This window comes from Amphibalanus amphitrite, unplaced genomic scaffold (genome assembly GCF_019059575.1).
Source record: "Amphibalanus amphitrite isolate SeventyFive unplaced genomic scaffold, NRLGWU_Aamphi_draft 000048F_arrow, whole genome shotgun sequence".
In the NCBI taxonomy this organism is placed as follows: domain Eukaryota; kingdom Metazoa; phylum Arthropoda; class Thecostraca; order Balanomorpha; family Balanidae; genus Amphibalanus; species Amphibalanus amphitrite.
Window position 1 is genome coordinate 1 of NW_024881544.1, and position 14,244 is coordinate 14,244.

The 14,244-nt window shown below is 48.5% G+C and overlaps 1 protein-coding gene across 2 annotated transcripts in view; it reads left to right on the plus strand.

The window, feature by feature from the left end:
- Positions 1–2,566: 2,566 nt before the first annotated feature.
- LOC122377621 (zinc finger protein basonuclin-1-like) overlaps positions 2,567–14,244 on the plus strand; it is a 151,659-nt gene continuing 139,981 nt past the window's right edge. The window contains exon 1 of one of the 2 annotated variants that reach the window (XM_043357871.1): positions 2,567–2,679. In XM_043357871.1, coding sequence (XP_043213806.1) covers positions 2,611–2,679 — 69 coding nt within the window. In that variant the 5' untranslated portion in view covers positions 2,567–2,610. Of the gene's footprint in view, positions 2,680–2,705; positions 3,245–14,244 lie in introns of those variants that run through there. The other variant, XM_043357870.1, reaches the window with a different exon arrangement.

Genomic DNA, 14,244 nt, shown 5'->3' on the forward strand with positions numbered 1-14,244 from the left:
TTGTGTGTGCCAAACGCTAATGTGTTTCTGTTCATGTGATGGTACATATTACATGAGGACATATATGTCCTGAGAAATAGCTCGTTCAAAAGTAACATTCATTATGAAAGACCCTGATGCTGAAGGCGAGTGTGACGTCTGAGTCTGACCAAGCACCAGTGACGTACTGAGGGCTGAGGTGGATATGAGAGGCAGCCCCCCCCCGCCCCCCACACACCACCACCACCACACCTCACCACCACCACCACCACTCCCCGTTGTTGTCCATAATGGCTTCACGGTATGACACCTCGCACCTGGCAGGGGGAGCACAGCTCACAGGCACCTGCATTAGGGCTTCACGGTGGCTCGCAAACAGTAAATACTCACGATTATCCAGGACAGCACCGCTGAAAAAAACGGCGTCTCGTATGTTATCAAAAGTGTCACAATGTGTCTGCCAGCATAACAAATGTTTAAGATAAAAAGCACAAAGTGGACAAGCTCCATTAGCTGGCTGCAAAAGAGACGCATGGCACATGCTTTCAGTCGATTTTGGGCTTCAATGAGGGTAATTTGGGAGATACCGTGATGATATATTTTCACACATTCTGTTCCACATCACACCACAATGCGTCCGCTTCCATTTTATCAATACCCAAACAAAACTAATGCATAATTATTAACAAAACAATATTTACATAAAATAGAAGCTTTGCTGAATGCTGATACGCAATATTATGCCAATAGTTTGTCTGTCCTTAAAAAACGCTTAGTTTCTTTTTATTTGCACAACGTTCCATTTTGAATGACATCAGCCCGTTTAGTAGCAGGCCCTTCTGACCTGTTGCGTTGTGCGTCGTTAGCACTTTTGGCAGTAGCTCCTCGCAACATTGCATCCATTCCATGGCGGTGTACGAGCAATAGATTAATTTCCAGATAGGTAACGGGTACTGCTTCAAGTGGAATGAATAGTTCAAGGACACCGTTTAACTGGTTTTCACATTTCGTGACGTTTATGACCTTACGATAAGTAAAAAACGCATAAAACATTCATATTGTCTGCACATAATGGCAACAGAAGCTTTCAGGGAAGCTCCATTCTCGTTACTAAAGGCTTAACAAAGTCGCATTGTAATTTAAAATTTTGCCTCCTTTACCTCCTTATGAACAGCTTGCTAATCTACAGCCATGTATGTACCCATAAATTCGCGGTTGTGCCAGTCATGCTGGTTAAATCGGCTTATGGCTGATACCGCACATCAAAAGCCCGATCGTGAGCTTGAGGTACGATCGCAGCCACTTAATTTATCATGGGACACTATCAGCATCTTTTTGTTTTGTGCGACTGCTTTCTTGCGAATAAGTACTATGCTTATGTGTCCAGTTGCTCTGCATTTTATGTGGCCCTGTTTTTACGCCAGTGTTATTGATGGTTTCTCAGAGTCAAGAAAATAGGAGCACGACACTGAAAAGTACAATAAACACATTGCACAAGCATATCATACGGCGCAATAGAGTTAAAAGTCAGCCGATAAACAATCGTCTTTAGTTGCATCTGTGGCCTCGGACAACAAATGAAAAATATGACACCAAAAAGGAAAATGTCTTGCTGCGGTGAAACAACAGCAAAAGCGACATCGATAGTCTCCGTAGTCCTGACCATTGAATAGTGACCTATCTGCAATTACGTAAAAAAGAAATATTTTTGAATAGTTTCAATCTTGCTAAAAGAAAATTGCCTTATGTTCCGGAAGCCAATAAAAACTCTTCTAATATCTCCTAAAGCTCCTATCAGAGCTTTCTATCAGAAATCTTTCCCAATAATGGCATTGAAGGGCGTTACAGGAAAAATGTCTGACAAATGACTGACCTTTCTTGTGAGTTGTGTGCTGTCGTCTTTGCATACCACTAGAGTGCAAAACGAACGACGATAGGAAATGAGCTGCTGTAGCATATCATCCCTGCAACAACGCACGATGCATCTGAAAAAGACCTGGTATAGGTACCTACAATACAAATGCATATGGCCATTTGCTATCAAATTCTATCGTAAAAACGATAGCAAGCTCTGTCAAATGCACTGATCTGAGATAAAGAACTAAAGAAACAAGAAGCAATGCTGGATATATCGTTCCTTGGTCACAACAACGAGGATTTGATGCAGAAAATTAAAATCAGTAAATTTTTGTAAGCGTTTTTTTCAAGAATGCCTTGGATATTTTCTCTTTTTTTTCTTTGTCTGTATGAACTTGACCTTCCTTTTTGGTTTAGCGATGTGTGCCTAGAACTGTGCGTAGTTTGAGCAATGAGCATGCCACATCCTCCACTAAGGTGTCACCTCAGTTTCTGATGGAGTCGTGACCTCACTGTCCCGGATACGTCACTGCTTCCCCCCCCCCCCCCCCCACCTACCCAACAGACACCCTTGGGATGACCGATCGGCTCTCGGGTTATTACTCGTCCCTGGTGATTCGTCTTTGTCCGCCCGCCCCCCGCTACTGCGAGAGACAGCCGGACGGAAAGGGTCACCAAGTGACCTCTCGACACCCAGCTGCTGACCTGACCCGTCCCGTGCCCTCAGGAAACGATCGACAGACGAGCAGCCCCGACGCGGACGCCGCAGGGCGCATGCGCCCGGCTCACCAATCAGCGGAGAAGGCTGGCGGCCGGCGCGCCGCTGCGCCCGGCGCCGACCCGGTAAGTTATCTAATATGCCCGGATTGCACGGGTAGCGCGCCGTCACCCGCCGCTCCGTGTTGAGACCCGTGCGCCCGCGCGCCGAGCCAGCCCAGTGACATGTCGAGCGGGGAGCGCCAGTCGGCCGCCGCGCGCCGCCGCCGCTGACTGCGCTGTGCTGTCCGAGAGCGCCACTGAGCGCCGCCGTCCGTCCATCTGTGCGGGACTGAGCGCCACCCAGCCCATGAGCGCGCCGTATCCGGCCGTCAGCACTGCGGCCGGCGCGCGCGAGGTGGGCGTGGTGAGCCCGCGCGTGGCCGCGCCGTGCCCGCCGTGCCCCGGCGACACCATGGAACGGCCGCGGCCCGGCCTGGCCGGCTCAGCGTTCGCCGTCTCGCCGTACGGCCGGCCGCCGCCCGGCTACGGCCCGGCACGGCCGCCGCTGCCGCCGCCCGCCTACGGCTGGATGCCCGCCCGCCTGGGCGACACTGGCGGAGACGAGTACGAGCGGGCCGTGCAGCGCTACAGCCGCGCCCAGGCCGACCTGGCGCTGCGACAGCACTGGCTGCACACCTTCCGACAGAACGTGAGTGGCGGCGCCGCCCCCGCCCCCAAGCAGGACGGCAATCCAAACCACATTCGTCCCAGTGTGTCATTTGTCAACGGCTGGCTGCCCCCTCCGGCTTACTTGTGGCTCATTTCCCCTCTGCTTTCTTCGTTGCTAAATGGAGGGTGACCAATGACCATTCAAACAGATACGATGGTGTATTCCTTACATGGTGACACCCCCTTCAACTACTCATCCCCAACACAATGACTCCATCCAGCCGGGACCATTTCAGTCGACGCTCCTTACAACCACTCAGCAGTTCACCCTCCATTTGTACAAACATGAAATGAATCTTTCAAACCTGAACATGAGATATAAACACCACACGGATCTAACAGATCTGAGCAGCAATATGGACATGACGGATCTGGACGGATCTTTCACGGATCTTTCGGATGTAAATTGCATACGAATGTGGGATCTAAACAGCATAGGATCTGACGGATCTAAACCCCGCGTGGATAACGAACCCGAACTGCTTTTTGTCCAGCGTGACCTCACGCAGACTTCTACCGGCCATGGTGCGGCGTCTTGTTTGGTAGAGAGTGGCATGGCCACAATGTTTCCACCCCGAACACTTACGCGAGGAATGCCATCGCTGTCCCCCTTGGAGCTCTGTTTGCCGCGCTGACAGTTGGCGTGACCTTTGTCGAGGTCATGTCAGGTGTGACGGACTCGTTACAGATCCAAATAAAAAAGGTAACGGACCAATGGCAACGGAAGACAGGTGTGCGATCCACCCTACAGCATAAGTGATAACATATTTCATTTTGAAAGAACGAATGGAGAGTCTTAGAGCGATTTCCTACGACATTTTTTGATGCACCATTAGTATAATCGTTATTTTAGTGCCTCACTAAATTTACGCATAAAAATTTACATGTTCAGTCGGCAAATAAGACAGAGTGGTCACTGGTCTTGCACATAGGCGGCGGAACGAGGGGGCACCGGGGCACCTTTCCCCCCTTTGATTTTTGGTATTTTAACATTAGCTCTATGGGCGTTGCATGGAAAGAATGGGACCAAAAGTCGGCAGTGCCCCCTTAATTGAAGGTGTTACGCCACCACTGGTCTTGCACACATTATTTCAAGAAAGTCCTGGTTATATTGATGATCACTTTTGTTGAGATAAGCAAATGCACATTGTACGAATTGCAACGCACACGAATGTACAAATCCTGATAATATTGCATTCCTTTCTTGAAAGTTCCTGTTCTCACATGATACTCATGAACAAATACGGCATTCTTATCCAAGTTACATATGCAATCGAACTATGTTTGAGTCCAAGTTTTCGTTTTGGAGGCGATGAACGCCGGACCTTTTTCTATAAAGACGTACTTCGATAAATACATATAGAAAATTCAAATCAAGATCAAGATCAAGACACTGTTTTCCAATGCTTCTATTTTGCAGGTCTTAAGGCAATCATGCAAAAATATTCAGGGAGCGTTGCAAAAAAAAGGAAGGAAACAACATCTTAGCTGAATAGTTCAGACAAATGCACGCTTACTTTCAACGGAGGCATGGTAAGAGACATGTGTGGGTGCCCATAGATAAGAAGTAAAAAAGAGAAACATTTTGAGATATTTTTCAGAATGTTGAACTTATATATTTCAAATTGTTGCATCTGAAGTTGTACTTTTGTTTGAAAACAAATAAAACAATACTTTCTTTTGTGTATGCCACTACAAAGCCTAGTGATAGTTTGTATAGTTCCAATCTTCCAGCCTCCTGACATTTTTTTTTTGTGGCAGTATCTGGCAATTTGAGTATCCTTGGGGACCTGAAAGATCCGCCTTTCCAAAATATTATCGGCACTTACACGTGAGCGCTTACATTGGTCACAATTTTGAGTTTATTTTTACATGTGTAAATGTGTATCATATTTCACCGTTTCTGTTTCGTCTCGCGATGGGCCTCTGCAAACACCGTGCATGTGTTCGAGACGGCGCGGCGGTAGTGAGCCGTGCAGAGGGTGCTTCTCACCCTATCCATCAGTGCCAGTGTACCCTGTTCGCACCGGAACAGTCCCCAGTCCCGGTAGCGCTGGAGGAGTCCCAATAGCGGCAGAGGAGCCCCGTAATGCCGGAGGAACACGGGTAGCGCCGGAGGAACCCCGGTAGCAGCTCCATAGGAACCCCAGTAGCGCTGGAAGAATCCTGGTAGTGCTGGAGGAACCCCAGTCCGCGCCAGGCGAACTCTAGAAATGACGGAGGAACCCCGGTAGCGGTGAGGAACCCAGTAGCGACGGAGGAACCCCGGTCATCGCCGGAGGAACCCCGGTCATCGCCGGAGGAACCCCGGTAGTGGTGGAGGAACCCCGGTAGCGGCGCTGTGACAAAGGATGACACACTGTGGGAAAGATTCGGGCTTCGGCAGGGGCATTCCACGTCAAATCAAACACCGAAATCCGTCATCCCCTTCGATTTTTCTGAAAATTTGTAGGCAGACTGGGCATGGTTCAAAACTGAGTTACGTATAATATTTTCAAAATTTGATAACGTATCGCTGAGATATAGGTCATCGAATATAGCGAAAAATGCCACACATCAATTTTTTAAATGGCTATAACTCTGGTTCCTTTTCTGGTATCAAAATGATGTTAACAGGGTCTTATAGGCAATTGATAAGGCTTTGATTTTTAATTATAAAATTAAATTGAAGTGACCTTGAAATGCATTTGACCTTGAATTAAAACAGAAAAATTTAAATAGCAAAAAACACGTCACCTTCGATTTGGGTAATTTTTACATATTATGTCCGTCACAATGTTCCTAACCATCTGTGAAAAAATTGGAGTGGGCCATTCATAACTTTCGCGGCAAACGCCGTTTTCATGCATCAACATCACGCAACCGCGCGTGACCTTGAAAGACAGAGTCAAGACATGCTTGCTTGTGTACACTTTCTGAAATGAATGATTGCTGATTAGTGATATCCCAAACTCTGCGAGAATGGAAATGCATAGTCATCGTAGTCAAGCATTCACGTTCCATAGTAAAAGTGTCTCAGGCAAACGGTATTTTGCGGTGAATTTTGAGCCGTGTGGAAATGCATCATGAAGTAAATTCAACGAAAACATTATCACGCTACGATATTTTCACGTCTTTTGATCTCCACTATACGAAAGAACATACATTTTTTAGTATGTATGGGGAATTTCTAGTTAATCCAATAATAAATATGGCAGTTAGAGGCCTGCTAAGAGTAACATGTCGCCGGCTGAGGCGGGCTCGGCCGATGCGGGAAACGCAGCAATCACAATTTTGTGTTTACACGTTCATATTTCAATTGTTTACCAACCGATTTTCAAAATTCTTTCACCATAAGATTGCCTGTACATTTCTTAGTCTTCTCACAAAATTTGACGCGAATCGAAGGTAATCAGCGGTAGGGAGCGCGATGTAAAGACGGAACCGTTCCGTTCCGTCCCGGCACAGTCTACAATTCAGGCGGCGCGTAGCGGTCGGCGCCGGCTGCCGAGCCGCCGCGTTGCTGCGGCGACAGGATGTTCACTTTACACCGCTATTACTAGAACAGTTGTGAACCGATTTTCTTATTGCTTGCACGATGAGATGCCCAATTCAATTCTTGACAGGTAGCCATAATTAATTTCGCATTAATCTTATGAGATATTGGCAAAAAACAGGAGGGGTGGGCGAAATTTGTTCTTCCCCCTCCACTGCGCGTGCTAACATACGTTTGCATATGTGCAATTTTCTTCAAAACTTATGAATGGCCCACTCTAATTTTTTCACAGGTTGTTAAGAATATAGTAGGCAATAAAATATATGAAAATGAGCCAAATCGAAGGTGACGTGTTTTTTGCTATTTCAATATTTGTGCTTAAGAACAGAGTTAAGCAAATTTCAAGGTCATATATTTAAATTAGTGCAGTTCTAAACAAATGCTTAAGAAATTACCTAAACAGTAAGGTTTATTTCATTCAAATCAAACAAGTACAACCAAAGTTATGGTCGTTCAAAAATATAAAGATGCAACATTTTGTAAAAATTTGATGCCCTATATTTAGAAGACCTGTGGTCAGAATGTGCAAAAAACATCAATGTAATGTCCGGAGCCACACAGGAACTCGCTCACAAATTTATAATGAAATCGCTGATGGTAAGGTGCAAAACAGCCGATTTTTGTTCGATTTGACGTGGAATGCCCCGGCAGCAGCTCGGGCAGCTGCGTTCAGACCGTCAGCAGACCACAGAGGAGCGATCCACTCCGCAGTGCCCGTGATATCACCCGAGGTCAGCTTTCATCGGGCTTTATTTGACTGATTTCCCGGAGAGAGGTTTACGAGCGCGTTTGCATTACGCAGCTGGTAATTGCGGTTTGATTTCCCGTCTTTACTTCCGGGATATTTCGAAATAATCATTGTTTATTACATACCTATTTCAAAATTATTCAAATAGCAGCTTCTTTTTTAAGCTAGCTGCTTTCGAAAGACAGCTGAAAGACGTTTGACCACGGACCATGGGTGCTACTTTGTCGGCAATGTGAAGCCCTCCTAAGCAGTGCCGTCCGTTGTTGGTGAACTACGGCCCATTCGTCGTGCACTCGGTTACATTTGCGCTAATCGCTGGCGAATCGAGTGTGTACCGCTGGCGAGTCAAGTGTGTGCCGCCGGTGACCCGGTGGCCACCGTATCAAATGTCGCGGCGCTTTTACTGGAATTGTCGGGTGCACACAGCGCGCGGCTGTCCGGCTGATTTATTGCATGTAACCGACCCCGCTGAACCCCACTGTTGCGCTGCCCCTGTCGCCAAAATGAGCCACGGCAGCTGCAAATTACACCCCTGGACGGCTACATCAGCGAATTGGCCTCCAACTTCGGCATAATGCATCGCCACTGTTAATAGAAATAACACAAAGTGCGCCATGACTTGAGGGCACTTGAGGACTAGCTTTGAATGCGTTCTGTGGTTCTTGGTGATTCACATTGATAATGCGGCTGAATACGCTGTGGTTTGTCACAGTGTTGACTCGCCTCTCTCTCGCGCTGGCCCGTTGTTTGATTCAATGGACGACCAGTGCCAATGACACTTGTCTCGCTCCACCGGCCAACGGGAAAATTACACGGGAGCGGAGTGTATTAATTGGCCGTGCACCGGCAGCAGTAGCCGCTGCAGTGTCGGTCCCCACCCCTCCCCCGCGGGCCGGCCACGCTCCACTGATGATCCAGTGTTTGGCCAGTGGCCTTCCGTCCCCACACACCGGCCGCGCCAGTAAACATCATTCCCGGCCACAAATATTAACTCTTTGCCGCTTTAATTTCCTGCATCTCCGAGTTAATCAATTACGTCTGGGCTTGTTGGATGCGAGCTACCCGCGGCGGCACGGTCGAGGCAGCAGCCTTCCCCGCGCGGCCCCCCGGGGCTGCACGGGCGCGCTTTGATCCCAAAAACAATTTACTTGACAGTCAAAGAGATGCTTACGAAAGGAATTCACATTTGCCCGAGGATCATGGGATCAAAAATGGTTGTCACGTGGCGCATTATGCTGATATTGCCCGGAACGATCTGACGCATTACAATAACGTCGTGCTGAACCGTTTGATGGCAGGTACTAGGTACAGTTCCTTTTCCTAAAGCTGGTCTTTGCACTAAATGAAAAAGAAAATATTTCGGGTTAATTCTGGTTAGAATATCTATGATAATGCTGCAAAGGTATTACCAGAGTCATTATCACTATACCTATCACTTCCTTGAGACGAATATTGAATAACGCCTGAAATTGTGTGCGTGTCATCTGACAAATAGTTATTCATTTTGATCGTTTTTTTCATGGAACATATCTCATATGTGAAATATTTCTAACGAGCGTTTTCAGCTATAATAACCATTAAACTGCCGTGACATTCTGTGTTATCATATGAGTCAGGACTAGCAGTAGCGTAGGTACCTTGGTATAGAATGGGCTACCTGCATATCCCGGTAAACCTGGTCGCTTTTATGAAGAGTCCGTCCAATCCTGTCAAACTTCGTCGATCACTTTGCCTGATTTCAAGCCTCATTTCTTCACCTGAAAATCTGACCTTGAGACTGAGCTCCCATCCAGATTTCAGACAGGCCATGTGAAAGGCGTGTGACGAATTGACAGTCTGAAAAGGATCGATCCTTGGACCGGCCACTGAAGAGTGAAGATGGATAGTTGAGTCGTGTACCCCATGCAGAGATGTTAAGTGATGGCTTCATTGGATATCTCATTTTTATCGCTACTTACGCACTGATAGATAGTCATGGACACAATTAAATTAGAGTTCATCCAAAGAACATGTATAAGTCAACGTGTCTCCAGCCGCGCGTGTCCCAGGTCTCACTTCAAGCTTAACCCTCGCCCTGGCAGGAGGGGGTCGATGCGACCCCCCCCCCTAAGGTTTTTCGAAGATAGTGTAAAAACGGCGGCGCGCAGCGCCGCCAAATTTGGCACAGCCTATGGGGCAACCTTTTTACATATGACCTGAAAATTTCAGGTCCGGGTGACCTTGGGTCAGGTCACCAGGTCAGAAAAACCGGTACAAGGTCATGGTCAAATTTCAATTTTCTTTTTGCACCTGTCCAACTCACAGTTTTGCACTGATTTCCTTCAAACTTTCAGGATGTGCTAAGTTCACCGAGTTGTATAACATATAGTTCGGGTTTTTTGAGGTCACTGACCTGAGGTCAGTTAGAGGTCATTACGTCGTAATGTTAAGCCTATGGGAAAATACTAAATTCGGAAAATACTGGAGATATCCGCTTCGTTCTATCACTTTTGTGCTTTGAAACCACAGTACTTAACAGCAGGTCACTTGGTGTTTCTTGGTTTGGTGTACTTATCCATGGGTCAGGTCAAATGAGGTCAACTGAGGTCAAATGACGTTTTTGCCCATAACTTGGCACATAATGACGCTAGAGCTTAAAAAATGGTATCATTGTGTTCCTGGTGATCAGCCGAATCGAATGATATGCGATATGATGCAATTTGGTTAATTTGAACTTAAGTTATTAATTTAAGTTTACTTAAAATTTAAGAAAAACTCTAAGTACACTTAAGCAAGCTAAAAAGTATACCATTCGACGCGCCTTGACGTGCTGAGTTCACTGGTGCTTTTCTTTTTGCTCTATCTTAATTAGATCAAAAGGTATAGGCGAAAAACTTTTGGCCTGTTTTTAGAGAAATTTTTACATTTATACCCCCCAAAACCCCTCTAAATATTGACCTAGAGCAACCAAATTTGCACAGGGGCGAGACCTCCAGGGGGCCCATCTACCTACCAAATTTGGTGTTTCTAGGTGCCATAGGAGCCAATCGCGAGGGGGGGGGGGTTGCATCGACCCCCCCCCCCCTGCCAGGCCGTGTTATGAAAAATGCCCTGCCAGGGCGAGGGTTAATAACTGGAACTTAGTGCACTTGAAATCCCGGACGATGATAGTGCAAAACACTATCACTCTATTTTTAGACCTAAAATTCAACTGGTCTTGATTTTCCGACTATTTCGCCGGGCATAAAGCCCACGCCAATTATCTGGGCAATGTGCTTAGCTGGCTGCCAAACGGCTTGCCTCCAAGGCCGTCCGGCCGCAGTCCGGAACGGACGGCGGTGCCGCATGTAAACACGACTTTAGCGCACGGCGGCCGTCCCCGCGCCGCCCGCCACGGGCGGATAACGGCGGCGGATAATGGCGAGCTAACCACCGGCGGATGACGGCTGAACCGTGAGCGCCGCGCTGCGTCTTTAATTAGCCCGCTCACTGGGCGAGCGTCAGTGAGCAGTTCGTTAGCGACCGTCAGCGACCCCGGGCCACATGGGGTCGGCCCGAGCGGGCCGTCAGCCGTGCAAGAAAGCGGTGCACACTGATCTGGATCGATAATGTGTGTGTGCTTGGACTTTGAGGGATATTTGGAGGATGAAAGACAAAGGATTACAGTGAACGGCCGGTGTTCGCCATTAACGAATAAAAAAGACCCTCGCAAATATATTGAAAGTTATTAGATATGAGTATAATTTGCATCATATGACACGAAGTCACGAAGTTCCGCACATTTTGCTTGGGGTATCCTACCTTTCACTCAGATCATGTCTGGCCAGCTCAGTATGAAGTTGCCTCCTCTGGGTTTTCCACGCCGAGTCTGGGCCCGTCTCACTATCTGGCTTACTGATCCTACCTCTCCTCCCGTTGCCACCGCCGTCTTCCGTACATCCTATTTCTATCTCCTCTTTTCCACCTGGGAGACGCCGCTGTGCAAATTCAAAATTGGTCCAAATTGGATCAGGCCGACGGCCGACGCACAGGGAGCTTGTCACGAGCAGTTAGGTGCTCATAAGTTATGAGGCCTCCGTCGGGCGGCCCGCGGATCTGTCTCACGCCTCCGGTGCGACGCTCGTCTTCCTACACACCGGTGTTTATCCGTTAGCGTGCAGTGGGAAACGAGGCCTGTGAGGGGACTGATGGGGCGCCCCTCCCCTTCCGCAAAACGCCCACGGTACACCACCGGACAAGGGCGACATTGGGCGAGCGACGAAAAAATTAATTACGTGTACAGAGACTACAGGCGCGAGAGCGCAGGGCCATGCGACGAAAGCGGCGCGCCGACTGCGCCATAATTGAGCCGGTCTGCGTTTTTGCCGCTGGTGATTGGCACGCAGGTGGGCTCGCCGCTGAGGGGGGAGGGGCGGGGGGCGCCACCGGTGCGGAAATCCAACAGCGCCGACCGGCCGGTCGGCAGATCGACCCCACAAAAAGCCGTGGGAGAGATGAGCTGTCGCTGTCATCGGCAGCCGGCCGTCAGCCCCGTCAGCCCATTGGTCGGCCGCGGCCGGCACCGCCGCTGATTGGCTGCCACGGTCGCCATGGCAACCGGACGCGGTCATCAGAATGACACAGGTGATGTCCGTTTGGACGAGACAGACGGGCCAGACAATGGCGCCCCCCCCCCCCGTCCTCCCCCGGGCCCCGAGGCTCTGGCCGCGGGCAGCACCGACCAGCTGTCAGCAACCCATAGGAGTCAGAACAGACGGGCTTATTGCGTGCCGGTAGTTTTTTTGGGGGGACTGTTCAGGAAATTCACAGGGAGGGGTGACTGAGGCGAAGGCAGGGGACGATCCAACAGAGAGGCATACCACGAATTCCAGTCAGTTTACGAGCAATCATAATTACAGTTCCGTCCAAGTAACCATCGGTGCTTGTGACTGCCAGCTTTCCCAAATACCGGTTGTCACGAGACGGTTCGACGTCACTCAGGCACATTCCAGGCGATGCATGGTGTCACTACTGAGGTCACTGGCGCACGCGGGCGCACACTGGTCGGAAACGCCCTCACGAGAGGCCACGGGCGATTCCGGAGTTTCGGATTATTTTCTATATAGATCGATTTGAAATTGATCAAATTATTATACTTAGGCCAAAAAAACTAATCCGGGTGACCAAAAATAGCTGTAATCAGCCCCCGAAGATGGGGTATCCCAGAACTCGGAAACTGACGCGGAGCAAGAGGTTTCTTGAGCCGGATATTCAGAGTCTTATTGCTGATAGACAACAAATTGAAATCCCACATATTATGCATCAAAATTTTCGTTATGAAGTTGCCGACTGGTCAGTGCAAAATTTTTGGTATACTTTTTCCCTAACTAAGATGTACTATAGCTTTTTTATGAAGGCTCTCCTACAGTGATTCTGGAATATAACTGCAAAGTTTAGGTAAGGAAACAACAGGTAGTCCCATCTAGTTCCACTCTGATTTTTTGTGAGATGACGTAGGATTTAAATTTAAACCAGGGCAACATAAAAGCTAACTGCGCATATTTGCGCAAAATTTGCAGGAGCCGCTCTTCCTACCCAACTACCGCCCGCCCCGCCCCAGTTTCGGCTCGGCCGCCGCGCCCGGCTTACGCTGACCTGTGTGGCCTGCACGCATCCATGCGTAGTTGACTGGTCATTAAAAACAGATGCGCTTGAGTTTATGAATTTTGTGAAAAGCGCGTTTTATGTATGCATTTATGTATGCATTGACATCAAAAGCCTTCCACATATTGCGTGGCGATTACGGCTTGCATTTAGAGAGCCTTGCTATTGACAACCATCACTCGGCTGAAGAAAGTGGAAATTGAAACCTTCGTGAATATAAGACGCTGCAAATATAGGACACCTGTCACTGACGTCGGGTTACCTGGGGCCGTCTTTTTACATTAGATCACAATTCCGGTATTTAACCCTGGCCGGACCGATTGGTTTTCTACATTGACCGGGGAGGGTTGGTACAACTCCCTCGCAGTTTCGCCTCTAATTGAGCTAGAGCCTCGCGGAAAAAACAAGCTTGTGTGCCGTTATAAGACGCAAAAATTAGGTACTACCCGATTTTAAGGTCTTAGGTCAGCCAGTGACCTCTTAGGTCAGGTAAGTGCCACAAGGCACGGGCTCGGTTTTAGGTTAATTACTTTGCCAAAAATGGTCGCACTGCCGCGATTTTGGCATAATCGTGTTTGTCTAGCTCAGGCGCGTTGAATGCTATACTTGGTGTTCGGGTGAAGTCAACTTAACCCTCGCCGGCACAGGCCATTTTGCGTCCTTCGACGGCACAAGGGGGGGGGGGTACGACCCCCCCCCTCGCGTTTGGCCCCTGATCGAGCTAGAGCCTCGCGGAAAAAACGAGCGTGTTGCCCGTCACGAGAGGAAGCCGATGATACCCAATTTTAAGGTCCTATGTCATCGGGTGACCTTACAGGTCAGGTCAATGACCCGAAAACCGGGAAAATCGGGACATGTTAGAAAGTCGTAAATTGTGGCTGCTATGTGGTTTTCCGGGGTGCTGATCACGAATATCGTATTAGTTTTGATCAGAGATGATGTCTTTAAGCATTTAGACCAGGTCGGGTCAGGTCAGGTCAGGTCAACCGGTAGGGGTTGTGACGGGTATTCGTAATACGTGTCAACCGCCTCTGACAGCTTCGTAACATGTTACGAAGGCGCCAAAACTACTTCG